Source organism: Cydia amplana, chromosome 17 (genome assembly GCF_948474715.1).
Source record: "Cydia amplana chromosome 17, ilCydAmpl1.1, whole genome shotgun sequence".
Taxonomy (NCBI): Eukaryota; Metazoa; Arthropoda; class Insecta; order Lepidoptera; family Tortricidae; genus Cydia; species Cydia amplana.
Genome location: NC_086085.1, coordinates 15,149,800 through 15,168,521, shown reverse-complemented (window position 1 = coordinate 15,168,521; position 18,722 = coordinate 15,149,800). Strand labels below are relative to the sequence as shown.

The window sequence follows — 18,722 nt, the reverse complement described above, 5'->3', positions numbered from 1 at the left end:
TGATGATATATTTACAAAAGTTAACAAACCCTTTTACTAAAATGAGACGAGACAGTGTGGGTTGACTGAGGCGAGCTACTGTCTTCCAGTACTGGCCTTTCGACCATATCTATCCCTTTTCTATAATGTCAACACGGGAAAGCGTGGCTACTTGCTACCTACAGTAGTGTTTAGTGGTAAATGTATGATCTCGCAAGTAAAAGTGTAAACACACTCACTTATCCCACTGCCACACTTACCCGTTTTGACGTGATAGTGTAATTAATGTAAAAGAGACAAACTTTATGTTACAAGTGATGAAAGATATTACGGTTAGTTGAGCATATCTCTAATTTAGTAGAATACTAGGACTACCGAGTCTCTCTCTATATTTCAAAAATTGTAAGCTTTGTCAAAGTAACCGTTAGAATTAGAACTATCCATAGACCTCAGCAAAACCACATTGTCTTATCTAAAAGTGTCATACCAACTGTAAGAAAAATAACTTTAATCCCATTTTAGCATGCGTTTACACGAGGCTAGTTGTTCAAACTGAAACTTGTTAAATAAAGCTGATATTTTTTTGTCATATTTGAATCTTTCGATTTTTCCTTGTCAACTGTCACTAATATGGATAATCTTATTCCAACTAAGAGTTGGTTGCACCAAACCTTCTGTTACCAATAAGGCGTTCGCTAAATTTTATTGTATGGAAAATTTCATAGATCTCTGTTGCATGAGGTTGATCAGTCTGTTAATTGTGGTTGGTGCAACTGGCTCTAAGTGAAGAGAATGTTAATTTGATTGACTATATCAGATTTTGCTTCAAGAGTGTTTCGTTATTCAAGATTTTGTTTTGATTTTTACTTTTATGCCACTTACTCGCTGTAAATTGGGTTTAAAGTATGTTTCTATCGTTGGTAAGACATTCCCCACAAGTCTGGTAATTACCCTAGGTATAAAGCTTGCTCCGGATAACTAATCCTACAGTTACCACGGCCAGGACCAATTTGACGTTTATCCCGTTCGTATACATGCATAAGGCTGTAATGCGAGCATTACTTAGTGTTCTCATCGTTACGTGATTGTTCCGTTTGATATAATACGATTTTAGTCAATATCAGAAGAATTGTCTAAATTACAGTTGAAGAATGACCCCCTATAGCTTACACTGATTTAGTACTATACTTGTCGTTGAATCGGTTCGTATAAATAATGTTTGAAGTATGAGGTATTGTACTAAATTCGTGTAAGCCAGGCTTAGGAAGATTACACTCCACTAAAGTTTGGCAACTGTCAATAGGGAGGTCCATTTGCAGATTTTTATTCGTGTTACACGTATAGATGTTAAGTAGCAAGTAACAAGTTATTTATTACTTTATTATATCAATTTGTTATTTGCTAGATGATGACATATTATTCTTTGAATTGATTAATATGTAAATTTCTCCGACGTGACTAAAATCTTTGAAATTACAAGAAAAGGTTCAAAATGAATAGTTCATGTTAAAATACGGAACGTAATAGTAACCTATGAGAAGCTCTCGTATCAGTCGAGGTCACACAGACGGATACAGTTCACCATTTTGATGTGTATGTCTTTATGGAACTTTGTCATATCGCGTCAACCATACATTTTACTTTATTATGAGTAAGTATATCGATTGATTTGTTCCGACGGTTTCAGGCGGTTTATCAAGCTGGGAGACTGTATCCTTAATTTTATTAATACCATTTTTATGGAGTCATAATTAGGAACGCGCAATTTTATATTTCGAGGTATTTCTCGATCGTTCAAGAGCCTTTGCGTTTTTTACTTGATGAACCCTTGGTCTGGTGAAGGCATAATATGTCAGGTATCCGCTACAAGACAAAATAGACGTAAAATCTCTTTGTTCAACATCGTAAAATATATTTTTGTCATCGTATACATCGGTTACAAATTGTGCTACATTAATGAACACCAAGGCAAGGTGAAACAATCATACCCGAACCACAATATCATCACAATAGTATATAGATAGGTATATATATCAAAGATATGTATTCAACCTGTAACGCAAAATTACGAAAAGTTTCGTTCGCAATTAAAATTTACTTGGAGAAATTGACGTTACTAGAAGTACGACTGAGCGTGATGAATAAATAATCGGATGGTAACAGACGCAACGCCGGCACGGCAACACAAGTTACACAGTAACCTGCGGGAGGGTGGAACTGTGTAGCGACTGGCATATACGAGCAGGCTCGCAAGTCACCGGGCGAGTCACTTGAAACGTCTGAACGCGCAATGTAGTTTCAAAGTTTTCAAACTCATATATCCTAGTCCATACACAGGGTGGGAGTTCAAATCATAAATAATCTATTTATTACATACATAACGCCTTTACAAAAGTACCATTTCTATTATCATTCGTCCTCCTCGACCCAGTACTTCCAGTGATAGTTACATTACAACTTACAACTAATCAATTATTTATATTTACGTAATAACAATACACAATTAGCTATAAATATTTATACGATAACTATCAAACCATTTTATTGTTACATTCCTCGATCCTCTATGCTCCGAGTGATAAAACCGTTTTATTTATTTATATTAGGTGATTGCACCGTTTTTAGCGTCCACGTTGTCACTTCGCGTTATTTTACATTTATTTAAACATTAAAGTTGACTTTAAATCTTAATTTAGGAGATCGTATACTGTTTCAAATATTACAAAAATGTTTTCGCTTTATGTACACGTAGCATCCGTTCTCCTTTAGTGTCGCACGCGTCACGTGACCGTCGCGTGGGCGTCACGTCCCGCGTCCCGTATCACATGAGGCCGCGCTCGGCCTCGTGTGCGGAGGCCTCGGCCGCGGCCTTGCGGTCGGCCTCGACCTCGAGCGATGACCGAACTGTGCGAGTTTTATTCATGTCTGGAACAAATTACAAGGTAATTATTATATGTATTTTACTTAAAGGATGATGTGGAAGCTGATAAGCAATAATGTGTTTACCCACTTAAGCACCATTTTGAGAAAATGGCGTCTAAAGATTTTTTCGCGGTTTTTGAGTGTTTGTTCTAAAAATTAAAGATTTTGATTAAAGTGTTGTATTTGTCAGTTTAAATACGATTAATACTAGTGATTTATACTTATAATTTTCGTAATAAATTTAAATTTGTCGCAATAATCCCCTTTTTGTTTATTGCGAATTGCATCATGACGTCAAACTTTCTCAAGAACGTGTCATTATACTTAACACAGTTTTTCTAATTGTGTAAAACTGCCTTTGAACTTATAATCAACATGTTATAGCACATAGAGTCAGACCAAGAAAAGTCTGCAGCGGATTTGATAGCCCACGCAGTGCACGTGTCATTTTAAACGTCAAACTTCTATGAAATTATGACGTATAAATAACACTTGCACTGCGTGGGCTATCAAAATCGCTGCAGACTTTTCTTGGTCTAACTCTAATTTGTTGTGGTTAAATACCAAAAGCCTCATAATGCATTGATATGATATTTTTTTTCGATTTGCAAGAATGATTCAAGTGTAACAAGTTATTTAAAATCATTATAAATTATAAAAATAACATTATTTTACGAATGCACATACATTCAAATTGTTGAATTTGGCATTTAAAATTAATCGCTTAGAAAAACTACAGCACTTTGCCGTTTTGTTTAGTTTAATTAGGTAAACTTTCCTCAAAAATAAAACCCTTAAAAACTAATGTGATTACGCTTTATAAATACCTTATTTCGATCAGCATTAGTAATTATCTCTTTAAAACCGCAACAATTAACATTTTTGTGCACTAAATTCGTAAAATTACTTATTATAAACACCATTTTTAGCAACATTTACCTTCATAGCGCTTCTGGTAAAATAAAACTAATGGAATGTGATTTCCGCAATAATGAGTTAACCTCTCTTAAGACATTATTGACATTTTAGTGCGCGTTCTGGCCATTACTGCAATAAGTTAAGGCAATAAACGCATTAATGCAAAACAGACAACACATGTTAACGGATTTGTGTTAACCTTTTTTCCTTCTTTTGGAATATTTATAAATTTCAAATCACTAAGGTCATTTTTGCAAAATGAAGTCGAGCAGACCAGCTACAATATGGCATTAAAATGTCATTTTTTAAGTTTTTGTGGGTTGACACATTATTGCTTATCAGCATCCATGTTTGATGTTAGTAACTGTCGATTCGTAATTGCTAACTTAATCTTGAATTAATATTGTTTTGATTTGATAACTTAAAAGTATAAAATAAATAAATAATTATTCCCCACCATTCAATTGTTACCTATGAATCTGAAGAACATTGTGTTATATTGATTACTTGATTAAGACTACTGGTTTAGAAAGCGCTATTATACATCACAGTCAATTGGTTTTATAAGTAGGTGTGGCAAGTCCAATAAACCACTAAGTGTTACTAACTCTTTACTATCCTAGTGTAAACGAACCATACAATTGTAAATGCCGTGAATTATTGGCATGCTTTAATAATATGTCATCACCATACAAAGGTCATGAAGAATCTCTAAAATAACCACTAGGTTATAACCTCCTAAGGCCCAAGGTCCTACCTATAGTACCTATAGTTCGATGTAATTTAAACCATGTTCAATTGGAACAGAGTCGCTTTTGCTTTGTTTCGTTCAATTTTCAAACAACGCAAAATCAACTCTATTTCCTACAATTTAGGTTCAAACTTCAGTAGCAAATTTTGGATGTTTCGTTTGTATGGCTTAGGAGGATAACATAGTGAGGCCGCTTGAGGCCAAATTTAAGTATCCTTCAGAACATCGAACTTAACAGAGTGAGGGCACGGACTCCGAAATTAATAAACATTATTCTTATATATGATATGATCAAACGCAGAGTCTGTAAGAGGCCTGTAAGTCATCTGCCCTTTCATTATGTAGCCCAAAGTTTTTAGTAATCTATCCCAATAGCTAAGAATTTAAGAAACTTCAGGTGCGCTAGCTTTCTATGCCAGGGGAATAAATGAAAGACACTTACATGTACAAAGTTCCTTGTATTAGAGATGGTGACCGTAATATTCGGCCGGGTACTGCGCGTAGCCGTGATGGAAGGCTGGGTCCGTGGGAGGCCTGTGCATCATCTGCTGTCCGTCCATCATGTAGCCCATGGTCGCCTCGGGGCTGTAGGCGCCGCTGGGGCCGGCGTGCGGGAACACTGCGGGGTAGAACACTGGACTGTTAATTAGGCTGGCTGTGCGTAGTCTTGATGAGTTATGAGGCCCTGGTAGTCAGGCCTTAAATACAAATTTAAAAAACCGGCCAAGTGCGAGTCGGTACTCGCGTTCCAAGGGTTCCGTACATTAAGTCCGACTCACGCTTGACTGCACATTTCTAATAGGTTTTCCTGTCATTATAGGTAAAGAACTATTTTGTGTATTTTTTTTTTTCAAAATGTTAGACCTAGTAGTTTTGGGAGATAAAGGGTTTTCAAAATTTGAATGATCGGAATGGTCGGACAGCCAGACAGACAGATAGACGCACGAGTGGTCCTATAAGGGTTCCGTTTTTTCCTTTTGAGGTACGGATCCCTAAAAAGGAGTGTACCGTTTTTAAAAGCATGCGACACCCTTGGAGGTGCAAGTGTTCATAGACTACGGTAACCGTTTGTCATCGGACGTGCTGTAAACTTGTTTGCCACCGACGCGGTATACGATAGTTTACAATTTTCCCCTATAATTGAGGTCCCGGTTTTTGACTCTGTATTTAAAACGAGATCAATTTGTATGCTCTACCAATCAAACAATAATAAAAAGGAAAACAAAATTATTGCAAATGATGACTTATTACCAAACATATTTGCATCTAGTTACAGCACAAATAAATTGCTACAGTCACTGCGAACGACATTTTTATTCGAACAGGAAGACGAGAACCATTCCATCGCAAACTTTCAATAGCCCAATTTAAACTTAATGCAAAACAAAAAAACATCCCGATTGTCATTCGGAATCGTAGGAATTCGCTCAATTTTACCACAAAACTGTTATGTCTTCCGATTGCGATATTTCGTGGGGATTATCAATCGTAAAGTAATGGTGTTCGTCCATTATAGACGGCGATTTCCGCAATCCTCGTGGGGTCTTTATGGTAGCACGCGCCATTGGCTCAAGAGTTCGGGACAAACACGATCGATGTCAAGCTACCCTCAGATCAAATATCACCGTTTTTTGGAGACCTTTTAGCCTGATAAGTTTTTGTCTTTCGTTTTCCTTATGAGCCTAGATATCTCGGTTCTTTCATGCCCTAATGACACATTGTTTTTGTCGATGTGATCGACTATTATCACTACGAAAAAGTTCTCAGTCATTCTGATCTCGCAAAAATTCATTGTCAAGGGAAGTTTTTAGCGACGCAGCAGTATTGGAAGTGGTCGATACGGAGACATTGAACCGGTAAACCGTAGTTCCTGCGACGGGGACAACAGGAAGCAATAACGGAGCCCCCGAGGAGCCCCGCAGCCCCCGCGCACCAGGAAACTATGATTTAAGACGATAATCCTTGGCGAAGCTACTGGACAGTGCAATAGAACTAGATTAACGTAACGATCCAATTGTCTAATGTACCAAGGCATCAGAATTCTGGCGGCGATGCACTTTAAAACAGGCGTAGACATAAAACAGAGGCGAATTCTAAATTTCCCCGTCGGCGGATGTGGACGCCGCCAAGTTTGCCGACGACGGAAAATGGAAAAACCGGAGGGTGCAAGGATAGATGGAAAATTGTTTTGGCAATGGACTAAAGAAAATGGCCACCGCATTTCCTGTGGTCAAGCCAAAAGGCGCTTTTCCAATCACTACATTATTCGGCGAGCGCGTTTATTATTCGCGCTGCGTGCGCCGCTCGAGCGCGATGTCTCAATCAATCGCTTTTTGTTTACGCGCCGCCATATGTCAATAATGTATTGTTCGAGGCTCATCTTGAGCGAAAAAGGTAGGTGGTACCCGGTGGTTTATTAATAGGAGCCGGTAGGCGCGTGGCCGTGAGTGGTCCGACGGGTACCTACCGGGTGGCGCGCGGACAGGCCCCGTGTTTCAGCGGAACGGCGTTGGCTAATGAATTTATTATAAGGGCATAAATTGCTCTCTGATGCGACGCCATTACCGAGCCGGCCTGTAAATTACAATTCGTTCGAGCGCGGCCATCGCGTATTTCCGACCGATCGTTTATTGAGCTTTTCGCAAGGATTAAATTGTGTTGCTCTCATCACTCCCCGCTCCGCTCGGCTTATTGAAAACGTGCACTACGAATTAAAAGACGATGCGATTCACGAAATTACAGGCAGACAAAAAGGGAGAAAGATCTGTAATCCTGAATAGGCCCTCGAATACATCCACACATCTAGATAAAGGTACAGAGCGAGCATACATTGGCGATAGTCGCCGGAGGGGCGAGTGATGGATCGCCCGGGACGGGTCAACGAATTCGGACATTATTCTTTTTTACCCTTCTTGCGTTCCCGGCGTTCGCAAGAGTAAGCCCTTTTTCTGCGATGTCCTTTTTTTTCCCGGGTAGAATTTTTGTCCCGAACATTCTATGGAGTGCGCGACCATTACAAAGTAAAAATAGAATTGGCCGTTTGTAATTCCATTCCGTATTGTGGGTAGCGACGGTTATAAAAGGTTCTCGTCATAAATTGAACCCGTTCTTGTTTTATTTTCTTTTATTTTTAGCTGTGGCTAGCTATTTAAGCTAGCAGGCAAGCTACACACACTTATTTTGTTTAATCTAGTCATTATTTGAAGTGCGCAGCTGAGCCAGGGCACCAGGAGGGCATAACTCGCCGGCGGTCAGCGCTAAAAGCCGGGCAAGACGGCCGGCCCCGCGGGACTTACTCAGGTGCATGCGACTGCATACTGTATGAACCTCTCTGTGGTCAGCAAACTCAATTTTCGACTTCAAAGTCGTTTTCGAACGTGCGGCTTCCAATTTCAAACGCGAACGTAATGGCTATTGATGGGGGATTGGAATTATTGCCGTTGGAAAGGGTCAAACGTGCCACCCCTTATTTCTGTGAAGCATTGTGGTACATTTTAAATTGAAACCTAGTTTAAAGCTAATAGATGTAAAAGAAAAATGTTACCTGCTCTATTTGATTGGTCTATCATTGGCTGCACTATCCTACGTCTCGCATTGATGAACCTGAAACAAGAAAAATAAGAGTTATTACATGATACATGAATATGGACAATATGGCAAAAGTAACGTTATTGACAAAGTAACGGTTATATCACGAAACCGAAATAAATACATCAAATAAATTGGATGTTGCCGTACCCAGAGTATGGAAATTGACATGAGAACATTTTAAGTAACATATACATGTAAATAAGGGGGCTTTTTGATAGGTATCTAAGAAATCAACAACTGACATGTTTGAAGTTGGTGCCACGCCAAATAAGTACAATATCGGTCAATAATACCCCAGTAGAACTAAAATGCAAAAAAGTGATAACCCAAAGTTTAAATACTGAATTACTGATATCATTGGTACAGCAAGAGCACCATAAGTGAATCATGAGTGTATATAGTAATCAATTATCAGTGCAATATGTTCCGTGTCTGCTGAATAAGTAATCCCGCTGCGCCCCCGACCGGGTGCATTTCCAAATTAACTGTCATTATGAATTTTGCACGAGTTCCCAGATATTCCTCCGATTGCTTTGTGATTCGATTAGTTTTTCACGTAATTATTGTAATTACGTTGAACTGACTGATGAAAACTCAAACTGTATTGAAATACCATTACTTGGTTTCTAGTAAAATGGCGCAGATTGCCAGTTACAATGATACATTTAAGCAGAAAGTACTGTAAGTACCTATATGAAACTGGTTTTAGAAGACATTGATCGCTACCCGAGTACACATAAGCAAAAAACTATGTTAGCAATAAACTATTGAGTATTTCTTAGGATTACTCGTGATAATGTCTAAAAATAATAAGATTTGAATTATGACTATGTTATTCCGTTTTGCGGTTAAACCGGTTAGCACATCACTAATATTAAATACAGTAATGCAAAGAATAAAAAATAGCAAATGGTCGTGACTATTAAACCTTATAATACCTATATTGAATGTACCTATAATGAATTATATGTACGGCGTCATGTTGTATTACAATAAAGGCAAGAAACCTCGAAAACCCAAAGCGATACCTCGTAATAAACATTAGAAATTATCTCCAATTTAAACTTTGTAACGAAATGGACATCGGCAGAAGGGCCACTATCCCCCCGTAATTACTTAGAGCGGAACACGCCGATGCGACTAATGTTTTGTTAATATCAAGATTAGTTCATTAACTCTTCATCCGGGGCCTGGAATTACATTCCGTACAATACTACAAATAACCAGTATAACATGACTGTGAGGTCTTCGACTATTGTATGATCGGTGAAGCACATTTACACTGGAGTAACTGAGGCTTAGACCGGTCTGTTTAAAGTGTACAGAATGCCAGCCCTGCACTGCACCCTTTCGCCATGTGTAGCACGAATTCAGAATGGCGTAAGCATTACGCTTAGGTCGCGAATTATGGCGTTGTTCGATGGATGCAGGTTTTACGACGCTTGGGATCTGTTAAATCGTGCTTTGTTTTAATTTCGGCTTTTGTTTTGACTGGATTTTTCGATTATACATACATTGATGGAATAAAGCTGGTTGAAATTTTTTTTGTATTAAAATTATTTTGTCTCCCACAGCGGCACAAGCATATGCATATCTAATATTTTTGTTGGATTGCATTGCATAAGTATGTTCGTAGTACATTTCTAAGTTTACTTTTGTATGGCCAGTTCTATAGCTATAGTAACAAAAGTAAAAAAAAAACCTATAGTCAAAGCCCAACAAACAATTAAGCGACACTTAGCACTTATTTTATCACCTAAAGACATAGAACGGCTGTAGAGTAGCTACATATTCTAAGCTTACAGGCTCTGGTGACATCAAGGTCTTTAAGAGGTCCATGTATAGCTTTAAGATCCACAGTAGCCGCTTTGGCCACTATAACGCATCTTAAGCCGCTAGTGTTATAGCTCAAAGTGAATTCTACCACCTTAGCATCTATATGAGTAATAAGCAGCTGCAATTTTCACTTAAGGTTCTAAACAGGCGATAAAAAGTCTTTTATAGCTCTGTGTATCGCAATCGCTACTTAACTCTCTTGTATCACTTACAGTCGAAAAGAGAAGTTATGAGTCACCATTATAGATCATGAAGTCACAGACGAGCGCTATTCAATACCTTAGTACATCTTATACTGTTATTAGAGTCTTACTTACAACATAAGCCTATAGCGCCATGTTAAGATGACCGATGAATCAATAAACAAAACAAAAACTATTAATTAAAACGTAAATACTCAATAAAAATCGATACTTTTACTCAATATTTACCTAATGTTAGTATTGTTATATTTAAAACCGGACTTCACGTATATTGAGTAATTTTTCGAAAATTAAATACGGTGGACCACAAATAAAAAAATATTATATTCAGATAAATATGCAAAGGATCAGAGGCCCTTTAAAATGTTGTTAGCAATACATATAGTTATTGACAGTGTAATTAATTTCGCCATCATAAATTCCCAGATAACACCGGCATCAGTGAACTAAAATAATTATTTGCTTTTAATTATCCGCCAGTACATTTCACTTCAAGCTGTCCCAGGCAAGCTTACGAATAATTAAACAAAATGGAAACATCTGCAACCAAAGCAGATAGGACTAAGGAAAAAATGTATAATTACCTTCTTGAGTGTTACAAATATTGACTTTAAATGCTAATATACCATCTAAAGCTGAAAGTATCATCTACTCGTATATGTCCCTACACTACTACTCAAATAGTTAGTAGTCCCTTATTTGGCACCCTTTTAAATCCTAAGTAGTTAATCAACGCTATTATAGCACTACTTTAGCGCTCTTCTATCTCTTATTTCATCCTATAACTCTATTGTGGCGCCGTTTTACAACTCAAGGTGTTAAAATTTGTGCCCAATCCGTGTTATAGCCGGCTATAACTCCTATTTTTAGAACATCAATAGAACCTCTGGAGTAAACAAACGCTTATGTAGAACTCTTTTAACCCTTATATTTAGCGCCTAATGTTAGATGGGAGGTATACTTAATGCGTGAAATGGCGCGTATTTGATGGATATCGCTTGCCATACAATATTAATGCATGGTTTGAATAGGTATCTACTCATTGTTCTGAAAACAGCGACTAGCAATTTAATTTTAATCCCTATTATCTCATAGATACACCATCCATAAAGCACACTACAAAATGAAATAACAGATCTACAAACGCAACACGGAATTTACATTTGTATATTATTATTTTATTTCAAACATAATGGCCGACCCCCGATAACCAGGGGCTCATAAATCATAACTGATCTGGATTTGTTAATTTTGCCGGGGGGTTTTAAAGCCAGGGTGTCAAATGGTCATAGTTGCATTGTCCGATGCACTCATGCACATGCGTCATGATACATCTGTTTTCTATGCAAATGCGACTAATTGTAATGAGATTTAAGCATTACAGTGTCAAATAAGACACCCCTCGAATATGTCGCCATTACTCCACGCGTCGCGTAGACCCATTATTATTATTGTGAGATTTCCTTGGCTTTTCCTAAATAGGAAAAGTTAAAAAGGCAATTTAGTTCCTGGGACACGTCCGCCACCGCTCGCATCGCAACGCCTTCGCTCAGCGAAGAATAAAATTTAATTTCGACTAAGTTTTTGGATTTTAATTACCTGAAGGCAAATTAAATAACGAGCAGGGGCTGAGGAATTCCGTTAATTCTCAGTCGAGGGAGCGAGTAATTTAAAATTTATTGTTTCTTCAAGAATGTGTCACGTGGAGCGTTAGGTTTATTGCGCAAGGCTAACAAAGGTTGAAGGCTGTCGCTCCAAATGTAATTATTGCACGCCCCCTTTCAAACAAACAATAGTGAAGCGCATATACCGTTTTTCCGTAGACATTAGTTACGGGTTTTCACCGTTCGGCCGCTTGGGTGAGTAAACAGAGGGCAGGTGGGCGAAAGTGAGGTATTACCTAAGCAATAAATTCCGTTTTTCCCTAATTAAGCTTTAATTCCTTGCGAGTCGCCGCGCCCCGCGCTCCTCAGGGAGCTATACCTCACCTGAGCTAGTCTCAGTAGATTGAGTTTTTCTTTCTAAACCGTGTTATTTTTATCTTTCGATCCGAATACGAATTGTCATTAAAATCAGTCAGATTCTTGTTTTACTACAGATAACATAATCATTGATCCCATAAATGTAAATTTTATACGTTCTGACTAATCTTAAACGGGCAAAGGTATTCCTAAACGTGCAACGGTATTGCTTAATGTTCTTAACGCCTAATTCAAATCATTTAAATTACAAACACGACCGGACCTGAAAGTTTTTATCTCCGGGACTCCGGGCAAATCCCGAATTCGTAATCCCGGGTACCAGGGTGACATAGCTTATCGCCGGTGGCCGCCGCCAAATGAAGGCATTAGTTTTCATAAAGCCGCCCAGAGATAGCCCTCGGTCACTCGCCCTTACTTGGAGCTCGTCGCTGCGCGCCTGGTATCTAAAGATTGATAAATTGACGCTAATATTAAGGATCCTTGGAATCTTCTTAAGGAATACAGAGATTGGGGCTGGGTAATGGAAAATAGTGGAATTAATCATAATGTCTGAGAGGAGCTTGAAAGTTTTCCTACTCCTCCTACATAAATATGAGGGGACAATCTTAAACAAATCGTGATAGTCCCTCATACCATGTACATATAAGGCATTTAATTATGATGAGTACCAGACCAGAAATTATCTGTAGTCGGACCAAGCTAACTCTGCATAGTATTTACAAAGACAAAGTGTGGAAATTTTATTATTGATGTCAAATTGCGACGAAAATATAACGTTCATAATGACACTCCTCAGTTTCTTGAGTCGGTGCAAATTTAGCTTAAACGAATCCTACAAGGATTCAACGTTGCAAAGCATCTTTTAATCTCTTGCAAGTTTAAAGAACCGATTGTGTATTTATTGTTTTCTTGAAGATACCTATCTCTAGGTATTTACATAAATATGTATAAATACAAATAAAGTTAGTACCTATCCTGTGCCATAGTTCTAATACATAGTATAAGTTATTCGCCAGAAAGTAAACAAAATACAAGTGGTCCTAATTACAAGCACACTGGTCCAAAACTGCGTAGCCCCGCAGGGTCCCCATAACTCATTATTACCAAGTTGTTTTTCCTGCCGTGCCCGTGACGCCAAACTGCTTTAGTTTAGGGGTATTATCTACTCTTGCCGAGCTTTTGCCTCGGACAAACTGGTATAAAAGGTTGAGATATCGCGTTCTTATTGTAAAGATTTTTAAAACATTGATATTTGGTCTAGCGTTTTTACCGCTATACTTTATAACGTTATGACTAACGTTATTTAAGATAACGATATTATTTCTAAGAACTTTACTATAAATATCTTTTAACTAAGTATTTATTTATTTATTTAATCTTTATTGCACATAAGAAAACACAGTGTACAAAAGGCGAACTTAATGCCATAAGGCATTCTCTACCAGTCAACCTTAATGATGTATGTATATAATATCGCTCGGAAAAAGCGTCCTTGGCGTTTAAAGGGTCAAATGGTAAGTCATCTAGTCTAGACCTGATTTCATATCTAAGTCTGTCTGTGAATTTCTTTTATCTTCAGCATACTTAATTACTTATAGTTATTTATACCACAGTGACGTCAGTAACTCCTACAGCTATTATCGAAATTCGAAGTTTCTGTATACATATATATGTAGATGGATATCTTTGTCACTCTAACCAATGGAATTATAGGGGCAGCAATGCTCAAACTTATTTTTTTGAAATTTGCGTTACCCAAGTTATATGCCTGAGTAATGTAATCGCCCGTTCTATGTAAGCAAAGACAACGCTTTACATAATATGTTTTGCGGCTAAAACGTTTTGAGTTTTGTGCCAAACTGAACTTGCATTTAGCTGTTTTTCAAACTTCTAATTTATTGAAATCAGAAAACGTAATTTACGATCCAAAACAACTTGTAAATGAATATCGTGGTGTAGAATACACAATAGGATCGACAGACAAAGCTGCAAAATCTCGCAGATTTGTAACAGAGTTGCTATAGAAATCTCGGTCCGTCAAAAGGGTGAATAATTCAATACTCGTGACTGTAGGTAGATCTTAAATCTTTGGGTTAAGGACTATGATTGGTTAAGTGTTGGTGCAAATGTTCGTGGGATTCAGTAAATCCACTCCGGACAGACGGACAGATCGCGTTTTGATGTCTTGCTATATCTGCTGATGTACTTGGTGATTGATTGAGGACTCTTGTGTTTTCTGGGCTTTTTTGAGAAATGTTTAAAATGACTGGTAAAAGGGCCATTTTATTGAAAGTTGTCCCCTACACTTTTTTTTTAATTTGTGAATTTATATGTTATTTCTACTCAGAATCACGAGCTCTTTCTATCCTAATAGGAGAAAAAAAGTGTCCCAAGGTTTTTTTCCCATTCCGTTACCATTTTTTCATAGACTTTGTATGGCGGTTTCGGAATGGAAACTGGAAAGATCGAAAAATGTATGGAAATCTTGGGACACTTTTTTTCTCCTATTAGGATCAAAAGAGCTCATGATTCTGAGTAGAAATAACATAAAAAAATCCCAATTTCGAAAAAAAAAGTGTAGGGGACAACTTTAAATAAAATGGCCCAAAAGCACTCTTTTTTGTACGGATAATGTTGTCACTCTACAAACAAATGAAATCTATTAGAGGCATTCCACGAGAATGTCGCTTAAGAAATGTCATATATTCTTCTAATACTTGGTATAGTAACATTTGAAACAAATCGGCAGTATATTTTCGAGCATTACGCATTTCATTGAGGTACCTAATAGAAGGCAAAAACATTTCGTAAGCGACATACTCATTACAACGTGGTGATTTGAGGGATTTTGGAGCGGCATTGACAAAAATTGTGTGATTTACAAAATTTAATTTTGATTCGTATCGTATGACGTGACGTGACTTGTGTCAGTGTGACGAGATGCCCCAAGACTCATATTAATATGAAAACAAGACAACATTTCAACATTTCATTTCAGTATAGACAAGCGTCAACGATTCTAAATAAGGCAAAGTCAGAAAGACTGTAAATCTAGAAAACTTGAAACCTGCTCAAACTTCGATTTTCCCAAAATTTGTCAAATATCTCACGTCACGAAAGCTCGGAAAGAAAACAAAAGGTCCGTAAAACGATAGCACGTACAAATTCATCTAATCCATACGTCCCTTGGTGGACAATAAATATTTTTCATGAAATCCAACGGTCGGGCGCCGCATAGAAACTGCCCCAAATCAGGCAATTATAGGTGCGACCAGTAAATACTATAACCAGAGAGGGCAGAGATCATGAACTATAGATGGAGTATGCGAAATGATTCGTGCTGGTCAGTATTGGCTATTTAGTAAAGTGGTATAGTTAGCAGCAAAGAATTGCATAAAAAATTGATTGCAGGAGTGGTTAACTATCTCTGCAGCTGAATGTAAGTACAAGAGCGTGACGTCTCATTTCAGCTAAAGTGTCATTCAATAGAACTTGCTAACTATGTAAACAAAAGTTACTAGTAATTTGACATTCAGTGTCAATTTTAGTATGGCGGTTTGTTTACATAGTTAGCAAGTTCTATTGAATGACACTTTAAGTACAAGTTTTATTTGTGGGGGATAAACCTATCACTGATTTAGCAGAGATTGATAGCACAGTTAAACCACGACAGTGTATATTAAAAGTATATTCAGACTTTACATGAGGACTGTTATTGATCGACTGACATACAAAAAGTAAACAAATATTTCATAGAACCGTTGCAATACAAATTATGAATTTGACAGAGTTGCATCTACTGTCATTACTAAGGACCCTTAAAATAGGCGCAACTACATTCTATAAATATCGCATTAACATAATATTTCAATATTATTTTGCTGAATGAGTTATTTTTTTAAATTTTAAGTGCGAGATAAACTGCGAGTGATGTTTACTTAAGATGATAATGTGACAATTTTGCAATAATTAATAGAACTCAATGTGCATGAGTAAATAATGTGTAGATCGCGTTAAATTAATGCGACCCTGCATGGTAGTACTTTTCAAATAAACTATTGGTAGTGACCGCGAGTATTGTGGCTGTGAGTTTAGTTATGCTGAGTCTAGGGAATGTAGTCAATGAAATAGTATAACCAGGGGATCACAAGTAAAGGACGGTATGAGGATTGTTAGGATAACGCCTTGGGACTTCGTTATTCCATACAAACCTTCACTGACAATTATTCTTATTAGTTTTGATAAAGCCACGCTAAAAATTGTTATGGCGGTATTTCTGATAATAATAGGGTTGCCAATACCAAGAAAATTATACCTATGGTACCTACTAATATTTGGCCGTGTGCAATTTAGTTTAAGTTAATCACACTTGCATTCTATTAAAGGTGTAAAGAACATAATGTCCTTTTAATAATAACCCTAACTCCTAAGACTGACATGTTATTAACTAATACGTACTTACTTACGAGACGTACTTACTTACGTACTTACTTAAGTTTCTTACTTACGAGATTCGTTCTATTGTTTTCACAGTGTAGGTACATACATATCAACCTACTCTCCCCTTAGTTATTAGAATAAAACTCGAAATCAGTATTGCGACCCAACAATTAACAGAGTAACATGTGCTCCGTAACTCATTTCGAGTGATGAGACCCCCAGAGGTCGGGGCCGAAACGGCGATATATTGCTCCCAGTAATTACCAGGCGCCCAGTGGATTAAGGAGCCTTAGACTTAAAATGAAGCATTTTCCGCTCGGTAATATATGGGGGCGATTTTTGCTTCGGTTTATGTTGCCTTGGTGGAGTGTGTTGAATTGTTGCCCTGGTACGTTATTTATTGAGAATTACGCAATGGACATGGATTGTCCGAAATATGTCACTCAACTAGCTAAACGAGTTAAACGACGTGCGTAAAACGACGTGCGTAAAAAGTAACGTTAAGTAATAATATAACGTTTTTACCTAAAACGTTATTTCTATATTATATACAATAAATAAGCATAGTTTTAATATGATTAACGATCATAAGAGGTTAACTGGAAGAGATCCCATACAGGGATAAGTTCGCCTTTGTTGTATTTAATTTACTCTGTAACTATGTTTCTTGTGTTTTTATTTCCATGTGCAATAAAGTATATACATACATACATACATTAACGATAGTTTTAATATAACTATAAATATAATATTGTTGCATAAAGTGGACTAAATGTAGTATTAGAATTGTAATATATGTGTAAGTGATATAGTTGGTCCTATTTTAACACAGATTTTGACTAACGAATTAAATGACCATCAGATGGTTTTATGTCCTATAATTATTATACATAGGTACTTGTTCTTTTTAATTCTAAAACTAGCTAGAAAATCCGGTTAAAACAAATAACTTTAGTACTTTATTATCCATAGAGACATGAAAATGAGTCCAACCTGGCGTATAACAAATTAACGCTTGCCTAATTAGGTACTAGGGCGGCATAAATCGGCAGTAAATATCTTACAGTCCCAGATGGTGTCAAACCGGGCCCTGGAGTCAGCGGGTACGACCCTAGACCCTCGACAGGCTCGACTAGTGTTGCTAGATCAAGAAATAGAAAATGCTAAAAGTAGAGCTTTAGAAATGCGAATTTTGTTGTCAGTGTTTTATAGGGCCACTTGCACCATCCCACTAACCCTAGGTTAAGCGGTTAACCCGTTAACCCATTATCAAATTGTACTGGTAACTCCAGGTTTAACCGGTTAACCCCGGGTTAGTGGGATGGTGTAAGTGGCGCAGAGGCGTGTAAATATTGATGTTTTATTAGGTTTGATAACAACATTAGTTTAATTTTTTTTAGAAATATCACGCAAGTCCGTGTGTTTTTAGGATAGCCGAATTCTTCGTCACAAGAAAAACGATTTTCCTCTAATTTTCCTCTGTATAGTTTTAAAGCGTGTTATGAAACATAATAGTTGAACTAGAGTCCGTCTACGCTAACTCAGCACCGCTTTGAATATAACAAAGTGAGGTAGTATAATTATAATCGTCATTATTTCATAGAAATTTGGCATTGCGGCACTTTGTCATTGCAAATGCCATGCAGAGTTATTTTGGTCCGACTCTTAGCGCCATCCCACTACCCCGGCGTCAACCGGACCTGAAGTTACCATGGTTACCAGTACAATTTGACACTGGGTTAACGGTTTAACCGCTTAACCCCGGGTTAGCGGAATGGTACAGTCGCCATCAGATATATCGGAGCGGCCAAGGTGTTCACAATATCTGAACACGCACTCTAAAGTCTTGACAATAGAGGCGTGTTCAGATATATGTGAGAGTCTTGACCGCTCCGATATACCTACTGACTGTACAAGTGGGAATTATTGGCAAAATTACTCAGATAACTCAGAAAACCGGGCAAGCTGGCAAGTCTGGCAACACGGAGAGTTTCGCGGCCCTACTCGAAGACAGGGTCGCAACAGTAACATGCAATCCCGGTAATAGGTCGACCCGGCGCCATATTGTGTTGATTGCTGACGTGCGGGGCGATTTTATTT

General features: G+C 37.6%; 1 protein-coding gene and 1 long non-coding RNA gene across 2 annotated transcripts in view; one reads left to right on the top strand and one right to left on the bottom strand.

Annotated features, from left to right (window-relative positions):
* LOC134655856 (uncharacterized) overlaps positions 1–18,722 on the top strand; it is a 113,794-nt gene that overhangs the window by 30,482 nt on the left and 64,590 nt on the right. The window lies entirely within an intron of this gene.
* LOC134655852 (homeobox protein homothorax) overlaps positions 1,867–18,722 on the bottom strand; it is a 357,906-nt gene continuing 341,050 nt past the window's right edge. The window contains exons 12-14 of the mRNA XM_063511342.1: positions 8,115–8,173; positions 5,013–5,189; positions 1,867–2,904 (exon numbers count right to left, since the gene is read on the bottom strand). Coding sequence (XP_063367412.1) covers positions 5,032–5,189; positions 8,115–8,173 — 217 coding nt within the window. The 3' untranslated portion in view covers positions 1,867–2,904; positions 5,013–5,031. The remainder of the gene's footprint in view (positions 2,905–5,012; positions 5,190–8,114; positions 8,174–18,722) is intronic.